The sequence below is a fragment of the Melanerpes formicivorus genome, unplaced genomic scaffold, assembly GCF_026170545.1.
Source record: "Melanerpes formicivorus ecotype bairdi unplaced genomic scaffold, bMelFor1.0.p_v2 SCAF_118, whole genome shotgun sequence".
In the NCBI taxonomy this organism is placed as follows: Eukaryota; Metazoa; Chordata; class Aves; order Piciformes; family Picidae; genus Melanerpes; species Melanerpes formicivorus.
The window spans coordinates 1,462,484-1,483,815 of record NW_027142470.1 but is presented as its reverse complement, the minus strand read 5'-3'; the positions used below and the strand labels follow the sequence as shown (position 1 = coordinate 1,483,815).

General features: G+C 50.3%; 1 protein-coding gene across 10 annotated transcripts in view; it reads right to left on the bottom strand.

The window, feature by feature from the left end:
- Positions 1-21,332, bottom strand: part of HIVEP3 (HIVEP zinc finger 3) — a 409,994-nt gene that overhangs the window by 11,372 nt on the left and 377,290 nt on the right. For all 10 annotated transcript variants that reach the window (XM_068167460.1, XM_068167459.1, XM_068167467.1 and 7 more), the window contains 2 exons: positions 20,431-20,606; positions 5,763-5,861 (listed from right to left, as the gene is read on the bottom strand). In XM_068167460.1, coding sequence (XP_068023561.1) covers positions 5,763-5,861; positions 20,431-20,606 — 275 coding nt within the window. The remainder of the gene's footprint in view (positions 1-5,762; positions 5,862-20,430; positions 20,607-21,332) is intronic.

Genomic DNA, 21,332 nt, shown 5'->3' with positions numbered 1-21,332 from the left:
TTCTTAATGTTATTTCCTCATCCATCCAAACAGCCCCAACCATTCTGGGAGAAACCACAATTTTCTGACCATCTTCTGGGCTGCTTTATTTAGCATTTATTTGTCATTTGTGAGCAATGGCCCTGCTGGGGCTGGGATGGCAGCAGAGCTCCAGCATTCCCTTCAACTAGGTGAAAAAGAAACTGGGAGGACGGGAAGGAAGCCTCCTCTGACCCCACACCTGCCTCTTCTCACCTTTCTGCAGGCCTTCCTGGCAGACCATCCCCTTTACACAAGAACAGACACTCCTCATCCATGGGAAGAGAGGGAGAGTGGATATTTTGGGGAAGGCTAAAGTTGCAGAGATTGCTTCATCATGCAATAAAGCCCAGAGAGGGCAACGCAGCGAGAGGCCACAGAGCCAACAGCGACCACAGGAGTCCCTTCTGCAAGCTCGTGTGCTCCTGTCCTCTGCACTCACAGATCCCAGCATGGTGTGGGCTTGGAAGGGACCTCTGGAGATCATCCAGTCCAACCCCCCTGCTGAAGCAGGGCACCCACAGCTAATCAGCTATTTTAAGTGAGTTCCCAGGCTGAAGGAGTTCTCCAGCATTCCCACACAGGAGCAGGGCTGAAGGTCTCTGGCATTCCCACATGGGAGCAGGGCTGGAGAAGTTCTCCAGCATTCCCACACAGGAGCAGCCTCCTGCTGCTCACACCACACCAACACTTTCCCCTCGGGACAGTTACAGCACAATCCCTGCCTGGGCTTTCTTCTGGCCATGCCCTCCTCTGGCAAGGCCACGGCCAGGCAGGGCATGTCTCTGCCTGAGGTTGCTCTGTAGGGATGGAGAAAAGCCAAGAGCTGCAGCACACTGAGAAAGAAGGAAGCCATCATCCCTCAAGGCAGAGCAGCAGGCTGCTGGCCAGCTCAGATGTCCTCAGCCTTGGGCTGAGGTTTGTTCTGCATAGCCTGGGACAGCCCTTGGTCCTTCCCTGTACCTGTCAGGAAGGGCTCTGTAAGTTAGCAGCAGGTCTGCAGATGGCACCAAACTGGGTGGTTGTATCCATCTGCTGGAGGGTAAGCAGACCTGGGGACGTGTGATTAGAAAGCTGCAACTAGGAGAGAGCCCTGGGGATGATGGTTGGCAGGCACTGACCATGAGCCAGCAGTGCCCAGGTGGCCAAGAAAGCCAATGGCATCCCGGCTTGGGTGACACCAGAGTGGGCAGCAGGGACAGGAGGTGCCCATCCCCCTGTGCTCAGCACTGGGGAGGCCACACCTTGAGTGCTGTGCTCAGCTCTGAGCCCCCACTGCAGGAAGGACATTGAGGGCTGGAGCCTGTCCAGAGAAGGGCAATGAGGCTGGAGAAGGGCCTGGAGCCCCTGGGCTAGAGGAGGGGCTGAGGAAGCTGGGGGTGTTCAGGCTGGAGAGGAGGAGGCTGAGGGAGACCTCACTGCTCTCTACAGCTCCCTGAGGGGAGGTTGGAGCAAGGAGGGGGCAGCCTCTGCTCCTTGGTGACAAGGGACAGGAGCAGAGACAATGGTTCCAAGCTGCACCAGGGGAGGCTCAGGCTGGATGCTAGGAAATATTTCTGCACTGAAAGGTCCTCAAACATTGGAAGAGGCTGCCCAGGGCAGTGCTGGAGCCACCTTCCCTGTGGCTGTTTAAGCAGTGTGAGGACCTGGCGCTTAGGGACATGGTTTGGTGACCCTGCAGTGCTGGGTCGAGGGTTAGACTGCATGAGCTTGGAGGTCTCTTGCAACCAGAGACATTCTGTGATTCTGTGAAGCAGGACATGGGTATTGGTAATGCCACCAGGCTCTTTCCTTGTCCCCTGCTCACCTGGGTAACTAGACCTGGCCTGAACCAGAATCCAGCCTTGGAAGGGCACAGCACCACCGCACTGGGGGTTGGGACTGCTTAACCCCTGGGACTACTCAGCTATCTCCTACAGCTTCTCTGCTGGCAAGTTGAGCCATGGTCTGTTCAGGTCAAGGACAAGCACACCAGCCCTCCAAGCCACATTTGTCCCAAGACAGTGGCACCAGCCCTGCAGCCTCATCAGATTGCTCTGCACCTCTGTTTCCAAACCTCCTCTGCAGGAATGCCAGTTCCCAGACTGTGCTCGGGGGGGTTGTGGATGTGTGGTCAATGGCCTGAGCCACAGAGGTCTTGCTGATGACTCCTGCAATTTCAGCTCAGACAATGGCATGCCAGTGCCTGCAGATGTCAGAGAATCACAGAACTGCAGAGGTTGGAAGAGACCTTTGGGATCCCCAAGCCCAATCACTCACCCAGAGCTCACATCCCATCACTGCTGCTGAGCCACTGCCACTAAGCCACATCCCTCAGCACCACATCCACACAGCTTTCAAACACCTCCAGGGCTGGTGACTCCAGCACCTCCCTGGGCAGCCTGGGACAATGCCTGAGAGCCTTTGCTGGGAAGAAATTGTTCCCAATGTCCAACCTGAACCTCCCTTGGCACAACCTGAGGCTGTTTCCTCTTGTCTTGGCACTTGCTGCAGCTTAAGTAGCCAGCATGGAGATACCCCAAGGACACAGCACAGTGCAAGGGACATCATTTCTGAACCTCACCATCCAAAACCTGAGACATAAAGCACCTTGGAGGGCCCCTGGGCTGCCCAATGGGCACAGCCTCCCCAGCCCTGTGAACAATCTGAGTCTGTTTAGATTAGAGAAGAGGAGGCTGAGAGGGATCTGATCAATACTTATAAATGTCTAAGGGGTGGGTGCCAGGAAGGTGGGGCCAGACTCTTCTCAGTGGTGCCCCAGTGACAGGACAAGAGGCAATGGACATAAACTTGACCATAGGAAGTTCCATGCAATCATGAGGAGGAACTTCTTGACTTTGAGAGTGGCAGAGCCCTGGAGCAAGCTGCCCACACAGGTCATGGAGTTTCCTTCTCTGAAGACTTTCAAGGCCCTCCTGGATGTGTTTCTCTGTGACCCTGCTCTGGCAGAGGCTTTGGACTCAGTGATCTTCAGAAGCCCCTTCCAGCCACTCCCCTTCTTTGACCCTGCACCAATCTGCAGCAGAGCAAACTCCATCCCACCAGGGGCTGCAGAGGGGAGCAGGCTCAGTGGGGTTTAATTCCCTGTGCAGCAGGAAGCCTGGGACACTGCCCTCTGCCCCGCACAGCCTCTGATGGGCTTGACCCCAGCAGGGGAGCAGGGCGATAAGCACTGTTTGTTGTTCCTGCCGACTTCACATTCCCTGGCTCCCAGCTCCAGGACTTGCTCAGCTGATGGTCACTGGACAAAAATAACCCTGGAGCTTTGTGAGGTTCACTTCAAGCCATCACCAGCAAAGCCCTGCTGGGCTGGGGCAGCACCAGCCCCAGGCACGGGGGAAAGAAAATTGCTTGGGGTGAGACAGGAAACTAGGGGGGAACAAAAGGTGCTGAAGGCAGCCACAAGAGCTGCTTTCATACTGGCACTGGCTGGGGTGGCAGCCAGGAAGGGTCAGTGGTATCCTGACCAGTCTGCAAGGCAATGCAAACAGAAAGCACCACCCTGAGCTGTGGCTGCCAGGCTTTCCTCCAGGAATAGACACAGAGCCAGAGCTGTGCAGGGTCTCACAGATTCACAGATTGTATCAGGTTGGAAGGGACCCTCCAAGGGCATCTTGTCCAACCCCCCTGCAGGCAGCAGGGACACCTCCAACTAGATCAGGCTGTCCAGGGAGACACTGAGTCTGATCCTGAATGTCTCCAGGGATGAAGCTTCCACCACCTTTCTGTGCAACTTGTTTCAGTGTCTCCCCACCCTCAACCTTCCAGAACTTCCTCCTGATGTCCAACCTAACTCTGCCCTGATCCAGTTTCAAACCATGGCCTCTCATCCTATCCCCACAGCCCCTTCTGAACAGTCCCTCCCCAGCCTGCCTGCAGGTCCCCTGCAGATAGTGAAACACAGCTCTGAGGTCTCCCTGGAGACTTCTCTTCTCTAGGCTGAACAGCCTCAACTCTCCCAGCCTGTCCCCACAGCAGAGGTTCTCCAGACCTCTGATCATCTTTGTGGCCTCCTCTGGACCCTCTCCAGCAGCCCCAGGTCTCTCTTGTGTTGGGGACCCCAGAGCTGGCCACAGCACTCAACCACCCCACTGAACAAACATGCAGATGACACAAAATGTGATGAGGATTTGAGATCTGCTGCCCCTGAGGCTTCTTCTCCATTATTGCAGCACTGAGGCTCCAGCCCTGAATTCTCAAGGGTTTTGCTAAAGGAAACAGAATAATAATGGTAAAAAAACATCTAAGTGCTCCCTGGGGACACATAACCCAACCCTCCACAGCTGCTGGAGCACAGCCTCCAATAACTTGGCTAAAATATCTCTTTCTAGCTCAAACAGCTAAGTCCACAGGGGGCTTCCCCATGTTCCTTCATCTCCCAGCTTAAAGATCTTAAAGCTTGGGCCAGAAGATCCTTCAGGTCCCTTCCAACCTGGTATTCTATCAACCTATCAACCTGTGACTCTTCCTCAGCATTTCTGATGGAGAGAATTCAACCCAACCTCCCAGGAGGAGGTCTGCTTCCTGGGATGACTTCAGGAAAATCATGGAGTTGTTAGGGTTGGAAAAGACCTCAAGGATCAGCCAGTTCCAACCCCCCTGGATGGATCCTTCCCTCCAGCTGCCTGCTGCACCACACAGCTTGGTGTTGACAGCAAACCTGCTGGTGGTGCACTCAATGCCACTGGCCAGGGCACCAACAAAGATGTTAAACAGGGCTGGTCCCAGTCCTGATCCCTGAGGGACTCCACTTGTCCCTGGCCTCCACCTGGACACCCAGCTGTGGATACTACAAACCAGGGGGTGAATTACTACTTCAGGTGTCCTTCTCAAGGAAGAGGCAGACTCCTGAAGGCCTTGGCCAGACTCTCTGTGTGTGGTTGTCCTTAAGCAGATGAAAGAAATCAGCAGCAGAATCAGGGGGAAGGTATCTCCTTGAGATGCCCTCAGGATGATGCCATCAGATGTCACAGCACCACCTTATTTTAGCCTAGTTGGCTCTTCCCCTGCTGAAAAACCACCCAGGTCTTTCCTGACTAGGGTGGGTCACCTTTATCCTACACATTGGAAAGACCCATGAGAGGGAGGGCTGAGGGAAGCAGCTGTCCTCCTGCTGCTCACTTCCCATCCTGGCATGCTGAGGTCTCCAGCAGTGGTGCAGGGGCCAGGCTGGGTCTGCCTGCAGAGCTGAGAGCAGCTCCTGCATGCAGCAGTCCCCCAGGCACAGCCCAGGTTTGCACTGGGATTTGGAGTCTCCTGGGGTCAGGCAGACACAGCAAGATGGGCAGGTCCCTAGGAGAAGATCCTTATGGAAAAACCTTTCTCTAGAGGGCATTTCAGGAGGTGGCTGCTCACTGAATCCCAGCGTGGTGGGGTTGCAAGGGACCTCTGGAGCTCATCCAGTCCAACCCCCCTGCTGAAGCAGGGCACCCACAGCAAAACTGGAACAAAACTACAGTGGGTAGATTGAGATTGGATGTTAGGAAGAAGTTGTTCCCCATGAGGGTGGTGAGAGCCTGGCACAGGTTGCCCAGGGAGGTGGTGGAAGCCTCATGCCTGGAGGTGTTTGCAGCCAGGCTGGATGTGGCTGTGAGCAACCTGCTGGAGTGTGAGGTGTCCCTGCCCATGGCAGGGGGGTTGGAACTGGCTGAGCCTTGAGGTCCCTTCCAACCCTGACAATTCTGTGATTCTATGACCTTGCTCTCTCAGCATCAAGAGCACCTTCATGGGGTGGGAGATTTTACCTTCTTCGGCTTCCAGCTCCACCAGTGAAGATCCCAACACGCCCATCTCCTGACATTTTTTGCTGTGGGCCTTTGACTTCATGTGTTTAGTCAGATTCCCTGGGGAAAAAGAAAAAGGCAGAAAACATATTTGGGTCAACGTGGATCTTCTTTTTTCTTTCATTTTGTGTTTCCCTGAGCAATCTCAGCAGTATTAAGTTCCAGCAGTTGGCTCTGAACTGGACAAAGGAAGCCTCTGACTCTCCCCAGCCCACCATCCATGACACAAGGCTAAGTCACAGGAGCACAGGATGTCAGGGGTTGGAAGGGACCCAAAGAGATCATCCAGTCCAACCCCCTGCCAGAGCAGGACCATACAGTCTAGCTCAGGGCACACAGGAACACATCCAGACAGGCCTTGAAAGTCTCCAGAGAAGGAGACTCCACAACCCCTCTGGGCAGCCTGCTCCAGGGCTCTGAGACCCTCACAGAGATCTCTCACCACCCTCATGGGGAAGAACTTCTTGCTAACATCCAATCTCAATCTACCCATTTCTAGTTTTGCTCCATTCCCCCCAGTCCTATCACTCCCTGACACCCTCAAAAGTCCCTCCCCAGCTTTCTTGTAGCCCCCTTCAGATACTGGAAGACCATAGTTAGGTCTCCTGGGAGCCTTCTCCTCTCCAGACTGAACAACCCCAACAGTCTCAATCTGTCATCATAGCAGAGCAGCTCCAGCCCTCTGCTCATCCTCATGGCCCTTCTCTGGACACCTTCCAGCACCTCCAGATCCTTCCTGCCACAGAGGCTCCAGAACTGGACACAGAGCTCCAGCTGTGGTCTCAGCAGAGTGGAGCAGAGGGGCAGAATCCCCTCCCTGGCCCTGCTGGCCACACTTCTCTTGCTGCAGCCCAGGCTCTGCTTGGCTCTCTGGGCTGCAAGTGCTGACTGCTGGCTTCTGTTGAGCTTCTCCTCCCCCAGCACCCCCAAGGCCTTTTCTTCAGGGCTGCTCTCCATCCAGTCCCTGCCCAGCCTATCTTGGTGCCTGAATTGCCCATCAGTTATTGCCTGAGCCCATTTTATACAGCATGGAATAGCTCCAGCAGGAAAGACCAGGAGAGATGAAGGCTGACTATACAGCCTGGTGCATCCCCAGCTGGGATGTGGATTCCAAGGATATTTAATAATTGCAGTGCCCAAGGGTATTTCATAATTGCAATTGAGCAAACCAGCTCCAATAAAGGATATTTATTGTTGCTTTTTTCACCTTCATGCCTAAACCCTCTTAGTCCCATGGTCAGGATGCACAGGCATGAGGATGAGGCCAGCCTGGCTCAGGTCCTTGCTCCAAAGCAAACCTTTCTTTCTCCACTGTGGAGCAGGAGCTTTGTTGTGCAGCCCAAGACACTCAGTCTCATGCTCTCGTGGACACCTCTGGTTCCAGTGAATCATTTGTCTTAAAGTCAAAGACCCTAAAGCATCCAACAAGTCCAAACTGTGGCCTCATGGAACTGGAATTTAATTTTGGACCAAATTAGCAAAGAGATAAAACTGCCTCAGGCTGCTGAAATCAAGCCCTGCTGCTGCTGCCTGTCCAGCAGGGCACATCACATCTCAGCTGGCAGAAGTGCCCCAGCCTTGCTTGGCTGCCACAGCAAAAGCCCTCTCTGGTTTCCCTCCAGCAGTAACCAACAGAGGAGATCAGCCCAAGCAAAGGCCTGGTGTGAGCAGGGGGTTGTTGGTTAAGCCAGGCTCTGTGGCACCTCGGGAACTCGGCTGTGATCCCCATGGTGTGGGAGGCAGGGTCCACCAGCAGTTCTGCTGCTACCACATGGCCCACACAAGCTCAGGAATTCTCTGTGCTGCACAAACATGGCCTGGGTTGAACTGGGAGGTGTGTGTGGGCACTGTTCAGAGCAATGTTTAGGGTAAGACTGCAGCCTCCTTGTGCTGGAGACAAGGGCTCTGGTCCTCAGAGGCACACGATGGCCACCTTGGCCTCTTCAGGTGTCCAAAGGCTGGCTGTACACACAGGACCTCCTGCTGCCTCAGCCCCAGGGCTGTCCACCTTGTACTCTACTCTCCCTTTACTGCTGCAGGGTCTGGGTGAGCCTGGGGGTGCCCAACCAGCCACCCCTGCAGCTCTCCACTCATCATTCCACTGCCCCTCTGCTCTGCTCCCCCTCCACCCCAGCCAGCAGCTGGGGCTGACAAGCTCTGCATGAAGCTATCTCTGTCACTTCTGCTTTTTCATTTTCCTTCACTGGGGGCCACTGTCCTTGAGCAAGGCAACACCACAGCTTCTCCTCTTCCTCCCCCAGCCAGGCTTGAGCTGAAGTCATGGCAGGAACAATGCCAACTCCCCCTGTGCAAAGGAGTTTATGCAAAAGACCCAAGGGCCAACTCACAGCACCTGTTGCTCTCTTTCCCCTTCTGCTTTCTCCTGCCCTTTCCACTTTCCTTCATTCTCATTTGCTTAGATAAGGGAATACCCACACTGATGAACAAGATAAGCCTGCAGTGCTCAACCCCTGGGAATGGTCACAGGGTCAGAGGATGTTAAGGGTTGGAAGGGACCTCCAGAGATCATTGAGTCCAACCCCCTGCCAGAGCAGGACCATAGAATCCAGCACAGGTCACACAGGAACACATCCAGATGGGGCTGGAAAGGCTCCAGAGAAAGAGACTCCACAACCTCTCTGGGCAGCCTGCTCCAGGGCTCTGTCACCCTCACAGTGAAGAAGTTCCTCCTCATCTGGAGGTGGAACCTCCTGTGCTGGAGTTTCTATCCATTGCTCCTTGTCCTATCCCAGGGAGCAAGTGAGCAGAGGCTGTGCCCTCCCTCCTGACCCCCAGCCCTCAGATATTTATAAGCAGTTATTAAATCCCCTCTCAGTCTTCTGCAGGCTAAACAGCCCCAGGGCTCTCAGCCTCTCCTCACCAGGCAGTGCTGCAGTCCCTTCAGCAGCTTTCTAGCCTTCCCTTGGACTCTCTCCCTGTCCCCCCTAAACTGGGGAGCCCAGAACTGGATGTAATCTTGCAGGTGAGGTCTCACCAGGGCAGTGCAGAGGGTCTGTCTATGCACAGCACCCTGCATGCACCCCAGGAAGACATCCCAAACACAACGGGATGCTGTTAGCCTGTTAGGGAAGGGAGACTCTGCAGCACTTCAAGGAAGCCAAAAGCTCCAGGCTTCTTCACACCAGCTGAGAAGCTGAGTTCTCATCTTGGGAGCTATTTAGAGGACAATGATATTTATCTCATCAGGGTTCTTCTTACAGTTGGTGTTTTTAGACCCCCTTGGTTAATGCTGCCAGGATTAAATGCTAAAGTCCTCCCAGTAAAGTCAGGACCACTGTAACTAAGGCAAAATAGGATGTGACTCCTATGAGGAAGGACTCACAGCTGCTTGTTGCCTCACAGAGTTCTGGCTCTCAGCTTCACATAAATCATCAAAACCCACATGGCCTTGGGGAAAGTATATTTGAGGGAGCAAGACAGAAAGGAGCAGGCAGAGAAGGAGGGTGGATGAAAATAGCTGAGCAGTTGGATTGAATCCTAGGTGGGAAGTGGTCCTCACTAGGGACTGTCTACCAAACCCTGCCCAGACTCTGCACAATTTCTTCCTCATCTCCACTCTCAATCTCCCCTCTTCCAGCTCAAAGCCATTGTCTCTCATCCTGGCACTCCCAGCCCTTGTCACAAGTCCCTCCCCAGCTCTCCTGGAGCCCCTTCAGGTACTGAAAGGCTGCTCTAAGGTCTCCCTGGAGCCTTCTCATCTCCAGGCTGAACAGCCACAACTCTCCCAGCCTGTCCCCATCTGGGAGGTTCTCCAGCCTCTGATCATAGAATCATAGAATGATTTTGGGTTGGAAGGGATCTCAAAGATCATCCAGCTCCAACCCCTTGACATGGGCAGGGACATCTCCCACTAGCCCAGGTTGCTCAAAGCTTCACCCAGCCTGGGCTTAAACATTTCCAGGGATGAGGTGTCCACACCTCCTCTGGGCAACCCCTTCCAGTGTCTCACCATCCTCAGAGCAAAGAACTTCTCATGCCTCCATGCTGTGGCTGTATCTACGCTCAGGAGTCGGTGGAAGTTGTGACCCCACCCCAGCTGCTGCTGCTTTGGAGGAGCACACGTGGTATCAGCACAGCTCTCTCTCTCTGCTTACAAGTGTCTATTATGGGCTGCTTAAGCTCTTCTGATGTTCTAAGGTCTTATTCTGGACTTAAAGCCACTTAAATACTTGTGTTGTTTTGAGAAAGCTAAAAGTCTCATGTTCCAAAAGCACTTAAAGCAGCTTAAGAGGGACAAAAGTGATTTCCCAGTGACAGTGGCAGAGGGGAATTAATTCCTCAGAATGGCCATTAGTGAGAGGTGGCAGGGTTAAAGCAAAACGTAGGAAACACACTGGAGGGAAGGGATCTATCCAGAGGGACCTGGAGAGCCTGCAGACCTGGGCCCAAGCCAACCTCATGAGGTTCAACATGACCAAGTGCAAGGTTCCTGCAGCTGGGGGGATGGAGCAACACTAGAAATGGGTAGATTGAGATTGGATGTCAGGAAGAAGTTGTTCCCCATGAGGGTGGTGAGAGCCTGGCACAGGTTGCCCAGGGAGGTGGTGGAAGCCTCATCCCTGGAGGTGTTTGCAGCCAGGCTGGATGTGGCTGGGAGCAACCTGCTGTAGTGTGAGGTGTCCCCAGCCATGGCAGGGGGGTTGGAACTGGCTGATCCTTGAGGTCCTTGACAATTCTATGATTCCACAAAGATTCTGGGGAAATGCTCCTGTCTGTGCTGGCTGTCCCCCATCCTTTCATTTCTATTAAATGGGAACAAATGGACAACTCCATGTGGCCCTGAGCAGCCTGCTCTAGCTGGAGGTGTCCCTGCTGACTGCAGGGGGCTTGGCCAAGATGCCCTTTGAGGGTCCCTTCCAACCTGATGCAATCTGTGACTCTGTGAAAAACAAACCAACCAGTGACCATCTGCGTGACCTCGGTGTCCAAGGCCCCAGAAACATTTGCAGCTTTCCAGGAGCATTTTCAGATTGCTCTTGAAGGTGAGCATGCAAGGGGAGCAGCAGCTGCTCTGGAAGCAGCAGGCTCCTGAGCTGCTGGGAGATACACACAGAGAGAGCAGGCACTGGCCAAGGCTCCTCATCCCACATAAACCTTCAGGTGTTCTGTGTGGCTTCAGTGCTGCACAGCCCTTCTTTTAGGTCTGAGCAAGGAGGTAATGCCCCAGGAAGATAAAGCCTCTCCTGGGGAGACTCACCAGTGAAAAAAGATAGAGTTAAGTGATATAGCAATGGTCCAAATTCTTTCAAATTCTTCTTTTTCATATAAGTTTTGAGCTAAAGATTAAAGGATTTCAACCTCATGCTGTTCAGCAAGGACAAGTGTAGGGTCCTGCACCTGGGGAGCAATAACCTCCTGCAGCAGTACAGGGGAGGGGTGACCTGCTGGGGAGCAGCTCCAAGGAGAAGGACCTTGGAGTGCTGGTGGGCAATGAGCTCACCACGAGGCAGCAATGTGCCCTTGGGGCCAAGAAGGCCAATGGTGTCCTGGGGTGCGTGAAGAAGAGTGTGGGCAGCAGGTCGAGGGAGGTGCTTCTCCCCCTCTACTCTGTCCCAGTGAGGCCACAGCTGAAGTCCTGGGTCCATTCTGGGCTCCCCAGTCCAAGGGGGACAGGGATATACTGGAGAGTGTCCAAGGGAGGCTGCAAAGATGCTGAGGGGTTAGCAGCATCTCTGTGAGGAGGAAAGGCTGAGACTCTTGGGGGTGTTGAGCAGCCCAAGAGGGCATCTGAGCAATGCCTGGTAAGAGCCAAAGGGTGAGGGGCAAGAGGCTGGGGCCAGACCCTTGTCAGTGGTACCCAGGGACAAGCCAAGGAGCAATGGGCACAAACTGGAAGCCTCCTGAACAGTTCTTTGGTGTGAGGGTGCTGGAGCCCTGGAGCAAGCTGCCCAGAGAGGTTGTGGAGTCTCCTTCTCTGGAGAGATTCCAACCCCCCCTGGCCATTGTGCTCCTGGGCAAGCTGCTGTGGGTGCCCTGCTGGAGCAGGGGGCTTGGCCTGGATGATCTCCAGAGGTCCCTTCCAATCCCCACCACTCTCTTGATTCTGTGATTCAGTGACTTAAACATCCAGCCTGCCTGCATCACTGCAGGCTATAAAATATTTACCATGCTCTGGAGCAAGCCTATCAGTTTGTATTTAGCCTAAAATTAATCTTCCAGAAAGGGCCCTGGGTTGGATTTGCAGATTTCCAAACAGAGAATTAGCAGATTTCCCTCTGAGGTTTGTGCTGAGATTTGCTAGCTGCTCTGCTGAAAATAATAACAGCTAGCATTCCCCTTGAATTTGCCACTCTTGTGCCTCCAGCCCTGAGTGGTTTGGTTTTAACCTTTCCCTGGTACCTTTGCTCACCATGTGTCACCTCCTGGCTGGAGCACTGAGGCTTTGTGTGTTCCCAGCACCACCTCTCAAGCTACACTATCTAAGGGAGCAGGCAGCAAGTTCATGAGGATCACAGAATCACAGAATGGTTTGGGTTGGAAGGGACCCTAAAGCTCATCCAGTGCCAACCCCTTGCCGTGGGCAGGGACACCTCCCACCAGCCCAGGTTGCTCAAGGCCTCATTCAGCCTGGAGTGGAACACCTCCAGGGAGGGGACATCCACAGCTTCCCTGGACAACCTGTGCCAGTGTCTCCCCACCCTCACTCTCAACAGTTTCTTCCTCATCTCCAGTCTTTGTCTCTCCTCTCCCAGCTCAAAGGCAGTGTCCCTCATCCTGGTACTCCCAGCCCTTGGCAAAAGTCCCTCCCCAGCTCTCCTGGAGCCCTTTCAGGTACTGGAAGGCTGCTCTAAGGTTTCCCTGGAGCCTTCTCTTCTCCAGGCTGAACAGCCCCAGCTCTCTCAGCCTGTCAAGATAACTTTGTCCTCATGGGATAACTCTGCCAGGATAACTCTGTCCTCATCCCATCGGAGGTTTGCAACATCCTGAGGAGTTGGGGACAGGAGTTTAGATTCGAGGTGAGGAGAAAGTTCTTCACCAAGCGAGTTGTTAGGCATTGGGATGTGCTGCCCAGGGAGGTGGTGGAGTCACCGTCCCTGGAGGCATTCAAGAGGAGATTGGACGTGGCACTTGGTGCCATGGTCTAGTCATGGGGTCTGTGTTTATAGGTTGGACTTGATGATCCTCGAGGTCTCTTCCAACCTTAGTTATACTGTGATACTCTGTGATACCAAAGCCTCCACCCAGAGTGCGTCCACAGGCATCCTCAGCCCCTTTCCCTCTTCCCCACCTCTAAGGAGGGTCCCCAGCACTCCCAGGCTGCAGGGACATCCTGCAGACCCCCATCTCAGGCTGCCCTGCTCCCACAGCAGTTAATTCTTTCGGAGCTTCCCTCCAGCTGGACCTGCTCCGGAGTTTCCAGAGGAGGCTTTAGCAGGGAGCTGAGTGTGCTGGAGCAGTAATAACAACAATAAACTCTGCAGCCATAACCTTGCCTGTAAAGGCTGCAGGAGGGGGTGATGCATTTAATACATTAACATGTTCAGCAACCCCCGTGCCTGTCGTGTGCTGATTTAAGGAACCGCAAACTAATTTATTAAAGGAAGCCCGTGGCAGAGGACATGAAGAAGTCTGCTGTCTGGAAACTGCGAGTGGAGTAGACTATCAAAAGGAGATCTTCAGCCAACAGGCAGTGGTGTCCTTTCCACAAGCACCTTTTAAATTAATATGAAGCTCTGTGTCCCTCCTGACCTCCAAGCACAGGCAGCAGCAGCAGCAGCAGCAGCGCTGCCGCCGCCTGCAGCTCCGCTTTGCTCAGACACTTGGGGAAATTGTAATGACTCAGGAGGTGAGAGCCTGGTGAGAGCCTGAACCAGAGCAGACAAGAGCTGTGGCAGGGAAAATGTCTGCACAGGAGGGCAGTTAATGTGCCAGCACTGACCCACACCCCATTTCCTTCCCAGTTTTTCCAGCTTATTTTCTCCTGTGTGTTTTTCTTGGTCTTTCTCGTTTGTTTCTTTGGTTTGGTGGTGGGGTTGGTTTTGTTTTGGAGGAGTTTGTTTGGGTTGGGGGTTTATGTTTGTTTGGGTGTTCTTGACTACCTTTGTTTGTTTGTTTTGTTTCATTCTTTTGTTCAGAGGATCACAGGATGTCAGGGGTTGGAAAGGACCCAAAGAGATCATCAAGTCCAACCCCCCCTGCCAGAGCAGGACCATGCAATCTAGCTCAGGGCACACAGGAACACATCCAGACAGGGCTGGAAAGTCTCCAGAGAAGGAGACTCCACAACCTCTCTGGGCAGCCTGCTCCAGTGCTCTGTGAGCCTCACAGTAAAGAAGTTCCCCCTTTGTGTTGAGGTGGAAGCTGCTGTGCTGCAGCTTACATAGTATCATAGCATCATAGTATCAGTCAGGGTTGGAAGGGACCTCAAGGATCATCTAGCTCCAGCCCCACTGCCATGAGCAGGGACACCCCACACTAGATCAGGCTGGCCAGAGCCATCCATTGCTCCTTGTCCTATCCCAGGGAGCAAGTGAGCAGAGCCTGTCCTTGTTTGCTTGTTTGGTTTGGTGGTTTGGTTTGGGTTTTGTTTTAGTTGGTTGGGGTTTGTTTTGTTTTGTTTTTCCAAGGAGGATGAAAGCCAAACTCTTCTCAGTGGTGCCCAGTGACAGGACAAGGGGTGATGGACACAAACTGGAACCCAGGAGGTTCCACATAATCATAAGGAAAACCTCCAGAGGGGATCTGATCAATGCTCAGCAAGAGCTAAAGGGTGAGGGGCAAGAGGCTGGGGCCAGGCTCTTCTCAGTGGTGCCCAGGGACAGGACACAATGGGCACAGACTGGAAGCCAGGAGGTTCTATCTGAGCAGGAGGAGAAACTTCTTTTGTGTGAGGGTGCTGGAGCCCTGGAGCAGGCTGCCCAGAGAGGTTGTGGAGTCTCCTTCTCTGGAGGCATTCCAAAACCTCCTGGTTGTGTCCTGGGGTGATTTACTCCAGGTGATTCTGCTCTAGCTGGCGGGGCTGGACTGGATGACCTGCAGAAGTCCCTTCCAACTGCCAGCAGTGTGGGATTCTGTGAAGTCACCCACGAGAAGGAGGGGACAAAGGGGCTGCACTTCTGGAGATGAGTGGCAAGGGAAAGCTCTGCCAGGTTGGCCAGAGGAAAAGCTCTCCCTGACCTTCCTGAAAGGGAAAATTATTAGGCTGCAACCTGTTCTTCATTTCCTTCCTGGGAAGAAAACAATGAAGAAGCTGCTTAGCTTCTTTTAAACAACCTCTTGGAGGCCGCAGTAACAAAACCTCTTAGGGGAGCACACCTGCAGTGGAGGGGGCGAGGCCTTGGGACTTCTAGACCTGGTCCAGAGGCAGCAAATCAACTCAGGCTCTACAAAGCACAGCTCCAAGGCTGCTGCTTCCATCAGCTGAGTAAGCACTCACACACACACTCAACAATGTCTGATGGATTTGCTTTAAAGGAACAATAACAATAGGAATAGTAATGGTAAAGGTAATAATAATGAAATAGTAATAAAATAGCAAGAATAATAATATAATAATTAATAACATTTAAACAAAAAAATAGAATTAACCATGAAATAATAAAATAATAAAGTAATAAAATAGTAATAATGCTATAATAATTAATAAAAAAATAAAAATAATAATAAAATAGTAAGGGTAATAATAAAGTAATAAAATAGTAATAGTAATAATGATAATGATAATTATAATAAAATTAATATAATTAATATAATTAATATAATTAACACCATTAAAAATTGAATTAACCATAAAATACTAAAGTAAAAAAATAGCAATAATGGCATAATAAGTAATAATAATAGAATAAAAATATAATAATAATAATAATAATAATAATAATAATAATAATAATAATAATAATTAAAACAGCAATAATAATGGAATAAATAATAAAATAAAAAATTGAATTAACCCTAAAATAATAAAGTAATAAAATAGCAATAATAACATAATAATTAATAAGACTAGAATAAAAATAAAATTAATAATAAAATCATAAGAGTAATAATAAAGTCATTAAGTAGCAATAATAAGATAATAATTGCTAAAATTTAAAATGGAATTAACCCTGAAATAATAAAGTCATAAAATAGTAATAATAACATAATAATTAATAAAATTAAAAATGGAATTTGCCCTAAAATATTAAAGTCATAAAATAGTAATAATAACATAATAATTAATAAAATTTAAAAAGGAATTAACCCTAAAATAATAAAGTCATAAAATAGTAATAACAACATAATCATTAATAAAATTTAAAAGGGAATTAACCCTAAAATAATGAATTAATGAAATAGTAATAACAACATAATCATTAATAAAATTAAAAATAGACTTAACCCTAAAATAATAAAGTAATGAAATAGTAATAATAGAATAATAATTAATAAAAATAGAGTAAAAATAGAATCAACCCTGAAATAATAACAGCAATAATAAAGTAATAAAACAGTAATAATAATATCATTATGAATAGCATTACAAAAGAAAATTAACCCTCAAATAATAGAATAATAGAAATGAAAATGTGATAATCATAATGATAATAACTATGACCACAATAATTAATGATAATAAATACTAGATGAGAATAATCATTTCAATTAAACCAAAAAAAAATCCCAATGAAAGTAAAATAATCAAAAGTAGTAAAAAAAAGTAAAAAAAATAGTAAAATGCTTTAATAATCATTAATAAGAATAAACATAGAAATAACATTAATCATCAAATAATACTAAGCCAGTAAAAAAGAATAAAAATGAAAATATAGTAATGATGATGGTAATACTGATGAAGCAATAATTAATGACAGTCGTAGCAATATATTGGTGATAATTAAGTATTCCCTTCCCTTCTGTAACCCAAAGGAGCAGCAACCCCCCAAAAGCAGTCAGGCAACAGCGTCAGTGAAAAGGGGAAACCAGTGTAGAAGTTTCCCCAGCACTTGGCACATGGCTATGGATTTTCTGGGCTGGGAAGGGGCAGGGAGGGGAGGGACATTTTAACCAGATAAAGATCCTCATTAAACAGAATAATAATGACCTCCCCTCCTCTCCTCTCCAACCCCAACCCCAGCCCCTCCCCCCCCCCCCCCCCCATTTGAACTGCTTCCAGCCTACATGAGAGTTTAGAGCATGAGGTCATGCTGGAGAGATCTCCCACAGGCAGAATGAAGGCAGCTCCCCAGATACCCCCCAGGAGCTGATGCTGAAGGCTAAAATTCCCCTTGGAAAGCTGATTTCTGAAGGAGCTTTGGCTCTGCTCCTCTTTTGGCGAGAGCAGCTCTGAGCTGCACCTTCTCCATCCTGCAGCCCACTGCAGCTGTGAAACTGCACACCAGGAAGGAGGCTCCAGATGAAGCAGGGCACAAACCCATTCAGATGGCTGCAAACTGAACTGGGAACCTCCCTCCCTCTGTCCCCTCCCCCCCTGCCCCGAGTTCTGCCAACCTCCTGGACCTCTGTGTCACACTCCAGCACCACCAGCAAGGATTCTGGAACTGGACTTTTAACTGCTCACTTTCTCTGCACATGAGGCTGATCTTTTCCTCTTTCATAGACTCATAGAATCAACCAGGTTGGAAAAGACCTCAGAGATCATCAAGTCCAACCTATTGCCTCACACCTAACATCTCCTGACAACTAAACCATGGCTCCAAGTGCCACATCCAAGCCTTTTTTTGAACACCTCCAGGGACGAGGACTCCACCACCTCCCTGGGCAGCACATTCCACATTCAGTAACTCTCTTCAGTAACTCTTCCACAGGCCCTCATGACTCCATCAGCAAAGCTTTTACCCCAGTAGGGTGCAACCATGCCCACAGGACTGTGTCACCCCCTTTCAGCAGAGAACCATTTCCATGCAGTTCCATATTGCCATCATGCAACTCATCCTCGAATGCTGCCGTGGGGAAGTTCTATCCCCTCATGCATCCAGAGGCAAACAGAGAGTTTTGCATTCAAATCCCAACGCTGGGTTGGGTTGGTTTGGGTTTGGTTTGGGGTTCTTTTGGAAGGAAGCATTTCCATGCTTCCTTCCTCATGCAAGTTTCCTGCAAAGCTGAAGAAGGGAAGGCCCTTGGAGGCAAGGGAGTGCTTGCAGTGCGCAATCAGCACAGTCAGCGCTGATGGTTCCTGTGCTTCAAGGGAGCAGAGATGAAAAGCGAAGCAGCTAGAGAGATGGTGAGGAGGATGGTTTGATCACAGCATCCTGAACAAAAGCCCTCCAGAAGCATGGTGGATAGCAAGGTGAAGGGAGGGGAGAGGCGGAATGGATTCACCTCCGGAAGGCAAACCTCAGAACAAAGTGACACAAGTGAGAGGAAAAGAGCAAGAAAATTAATCAGAGAGAGCTCCAGGCTGGGGGAGGAGGGAAGAAGAACCATCACTCAGATTTGCTGCATGTGTCTGACAAGAATTTGGCCTCAAATTCAGTGTCCCTTCCCCATGCTCCCATATGCCAGTGATTACCAACAGGTCCTTATCCTGAAGTCACCACCAGCTAAGCTCTCATCCAACAATTGCCAGCCTGAACCACCCAGCATCAAGGGCACTTGTCTGGCATAGACATGCCCTGGCTAAGTACATGTGCCATGGTCCACACAGCACCCAGTGCCTCCTCCCCACACCCATGCTGTGCCAACTCTGGGCAGCACTGGGGTGTTTTGGGGGGGTGATGCTCTTCTTGAGCAGCCAACTCTCCCCATCTGCTGAGATGGAGCTACAGACCACAGCCATTTCCCTATTCACGTCACACTCAAATCAAGAAACTCAGCTCGACATCTTTATTGCAAGGCTTGATGCAAGCAAAGATGGAGAGGAGCTCTGTCAAACCCATGGTGCCAGACTCTTCTGAGTAGTTAAAGGGACCTGGACATGTCTGGCACTCCTGAAAACTCTCCCCACAGTCTCTTGGAAGAGACTTCTCCTTTGCAGGTGGTTTTGCACGTCCCTGCTAGAGTTCACTCTCGCACGCAGTGAGGCAGCGGTAGAGGTGTCCTGCAATGAATACCAGGGAGTGGTGAGGCTGTGGATCATTCATGACTAGATGTCCTGGAATGGAGATCTTTGGAGCAAAGCCCTACTGATGTGATCTAGAAAATGTGGAGGCTACATGCAACTACGAGGGATGAGAATGTGCAGCGCAAACAGGTTTTGAGAGCACCAGAACCGAAAAGCCACCCAAAGCCTGTCCTGCAGGTGCTCCGAGACATTTGCCTGAAGCCAGGAGCTCCTGCTGTCACTTTGGGGGTGCTTTGGTTTACAAATCCCTAGATGTGAAGCTGTATCTCAGGATCATTCCCTTTAAGAAGCACAAATAGGATGGCACAGATTCAGAGTCAGACATTCGCAGAATGGGTTGGGTTGGAAGGGACCTCAATGATCACCCAGCTCCAACCCCCCTGCCATGGGCAGGGACACCTCCCACCAGCCCAGGTTGATCAAGGCCTCATCCAGCCTGGCCTTGAACACCTCCACGGAGGAGGCATCCAGAACCTCCCTGAGCAATCTGCTCCAGTGTCTCCCCACCCTCACTCTGAAGAATTTCTTCCTAGTCTCCAGTCTCAATCTCCCCTCCACCTGTCCCAGCGCCTCAACCACCCTCACTGCAAGCGATGCTCTGCTGCACGCTCTTCACCACAACCCTTATCCAAAACCTCATCCCCCTCCCTCCAACTCCTGGGGAAAACAAAGAAAAAGCAAAGCAAAACAAAGCAAAACAAAACAAAAAAGCTAAACCAAACCAAAACCAAAACCAAACAAAACCCCAAACTAAACCCAACCAAAACAGAACAAACCAAACCCAAACCAAACCAAACCCCCAAACTAAATCAAACCAAACCAAAACCAAGCAAAAAGCAAACCAAAACAAAATAAAACCAAACCAAAACCAAACCAAGACAAAAACCCCAAAATAAAACCAAACCAAACCAGAACAAACCCAAAACCCAAAACCAAGCAAAAAGCAAAACCAAACCAAAACCAAAACAGAAACCCCAAAATAAAACCAAACCAAAATAAAACCAAACCAAAATCAAAGTAAACCAAACCAAACTAAACCATACCAAATAAACCAAACCAAAACAAAACCAAAACCAAACTAAACCAAAATAAACTAAAACCAAATGAAAACCAAAACCAAACCAAACCAAACCAAAACCAAACTAAACCAAACCAAAACCAAATGAAAACCAAAACCAAACCAAACCAAACCCAAACTAAACTAAACCAAACCAAAACCAAATGAAAACCAATATCAAACCAAACCACACCAAACCAAACCCAAACCAAACCAAACCAAACCAAAACCAAATGAAAATCAAAACCAAACCAAACCAAACCAAAACCAAACCAAACCCAACCAAAACTAAACTGAACCAATCCAAACTGAACCAAACCAAACCACACCAAACCAGACTGAACCAAACCAAACCAAACCAAACCAAACCAAACCAAACCAAACCAAACCAAACCAGACTGATCCAAACCAAAGCAAAGCAAAGCAAACCAAACCAAACCAAAAGAACCCCACAAACTTTCCCTTCCCCTTTTCAGCATCATCCCCCGAGAAGGCTGGGAAGTGAATGCACTAAGGAGAGGAGCTAGGAGCTGGCTGTCTCTTACCTTTGGTTTTAAAAGCAAAGTTACAGTACTTGCAGACGTACGGCCTGACGTCTGTGTGCGTGCGAATGTGCTTCTTCAGCATGCTGGGTTTCTTGCAGCGAATTCCACACTCCTCACATACATACTTCCCTCTTCCACGGCCTCGCACATACACATACTCTTCGTTTGATTTGTACCTATGAGCAACAGGGGGGCAGGATAACATAAAAAAAAGAAGATTCCCACCTGCAAAAGTCAGCCACAGCTTAGCTTCCCTGCGGGCATTCCGGCACCTTCAGCGACACCGCCACCGCGGCTCCGCTGAGCCTTGGCATCGGGCTGGGGAATGTCAGACAGCCATAGGAACGTAGAATGCCTTGGGTTGGAAGGGACCGCCAAAGGTCATCCTGTCCGAACCCCTCTGCACTCAGCAGGGGCATCCTCCACTAGATCAGGCTGCCCAGAGCGCTGTCCAGCCTCACCTTGAATATCTCCAGGGATGGGGACTCAACTTGTTCCAGTGCTCCACTACCCTCATGGTAAAGAAGCTGTTCCTAACAGCCAATTTAAATCTGCTCTTCGCTAGTAGGAAGCCATTGTCCCTTGTCCTGTCCCTGAAGGCCTATCCAAACTGTCCCTCTGCAGCCTTATAGTTGCCCTTCAGGTACTGGAAGGCTGCTCTAAGGTCTCCCTGGAGCCTCTTCCTCTCCAGGCTGAACACCCCCAGCTTCCTCAACCTGTCCCCACGGCAGAGATGCTCCAACCCCCTTATAATTTTTGTGGCCCTCCTCTGGACCTGCTCCATCAGGTCCATGTCTTTCCTGTATTGAGGGCTCCAGACCCAACTGCAACGCTGCAGGTGAGGTCTCCCCAGAGCAGAGCAGAGGGGCAGGATTCCCTCTCTCCACCTCTGGCCACTGCTT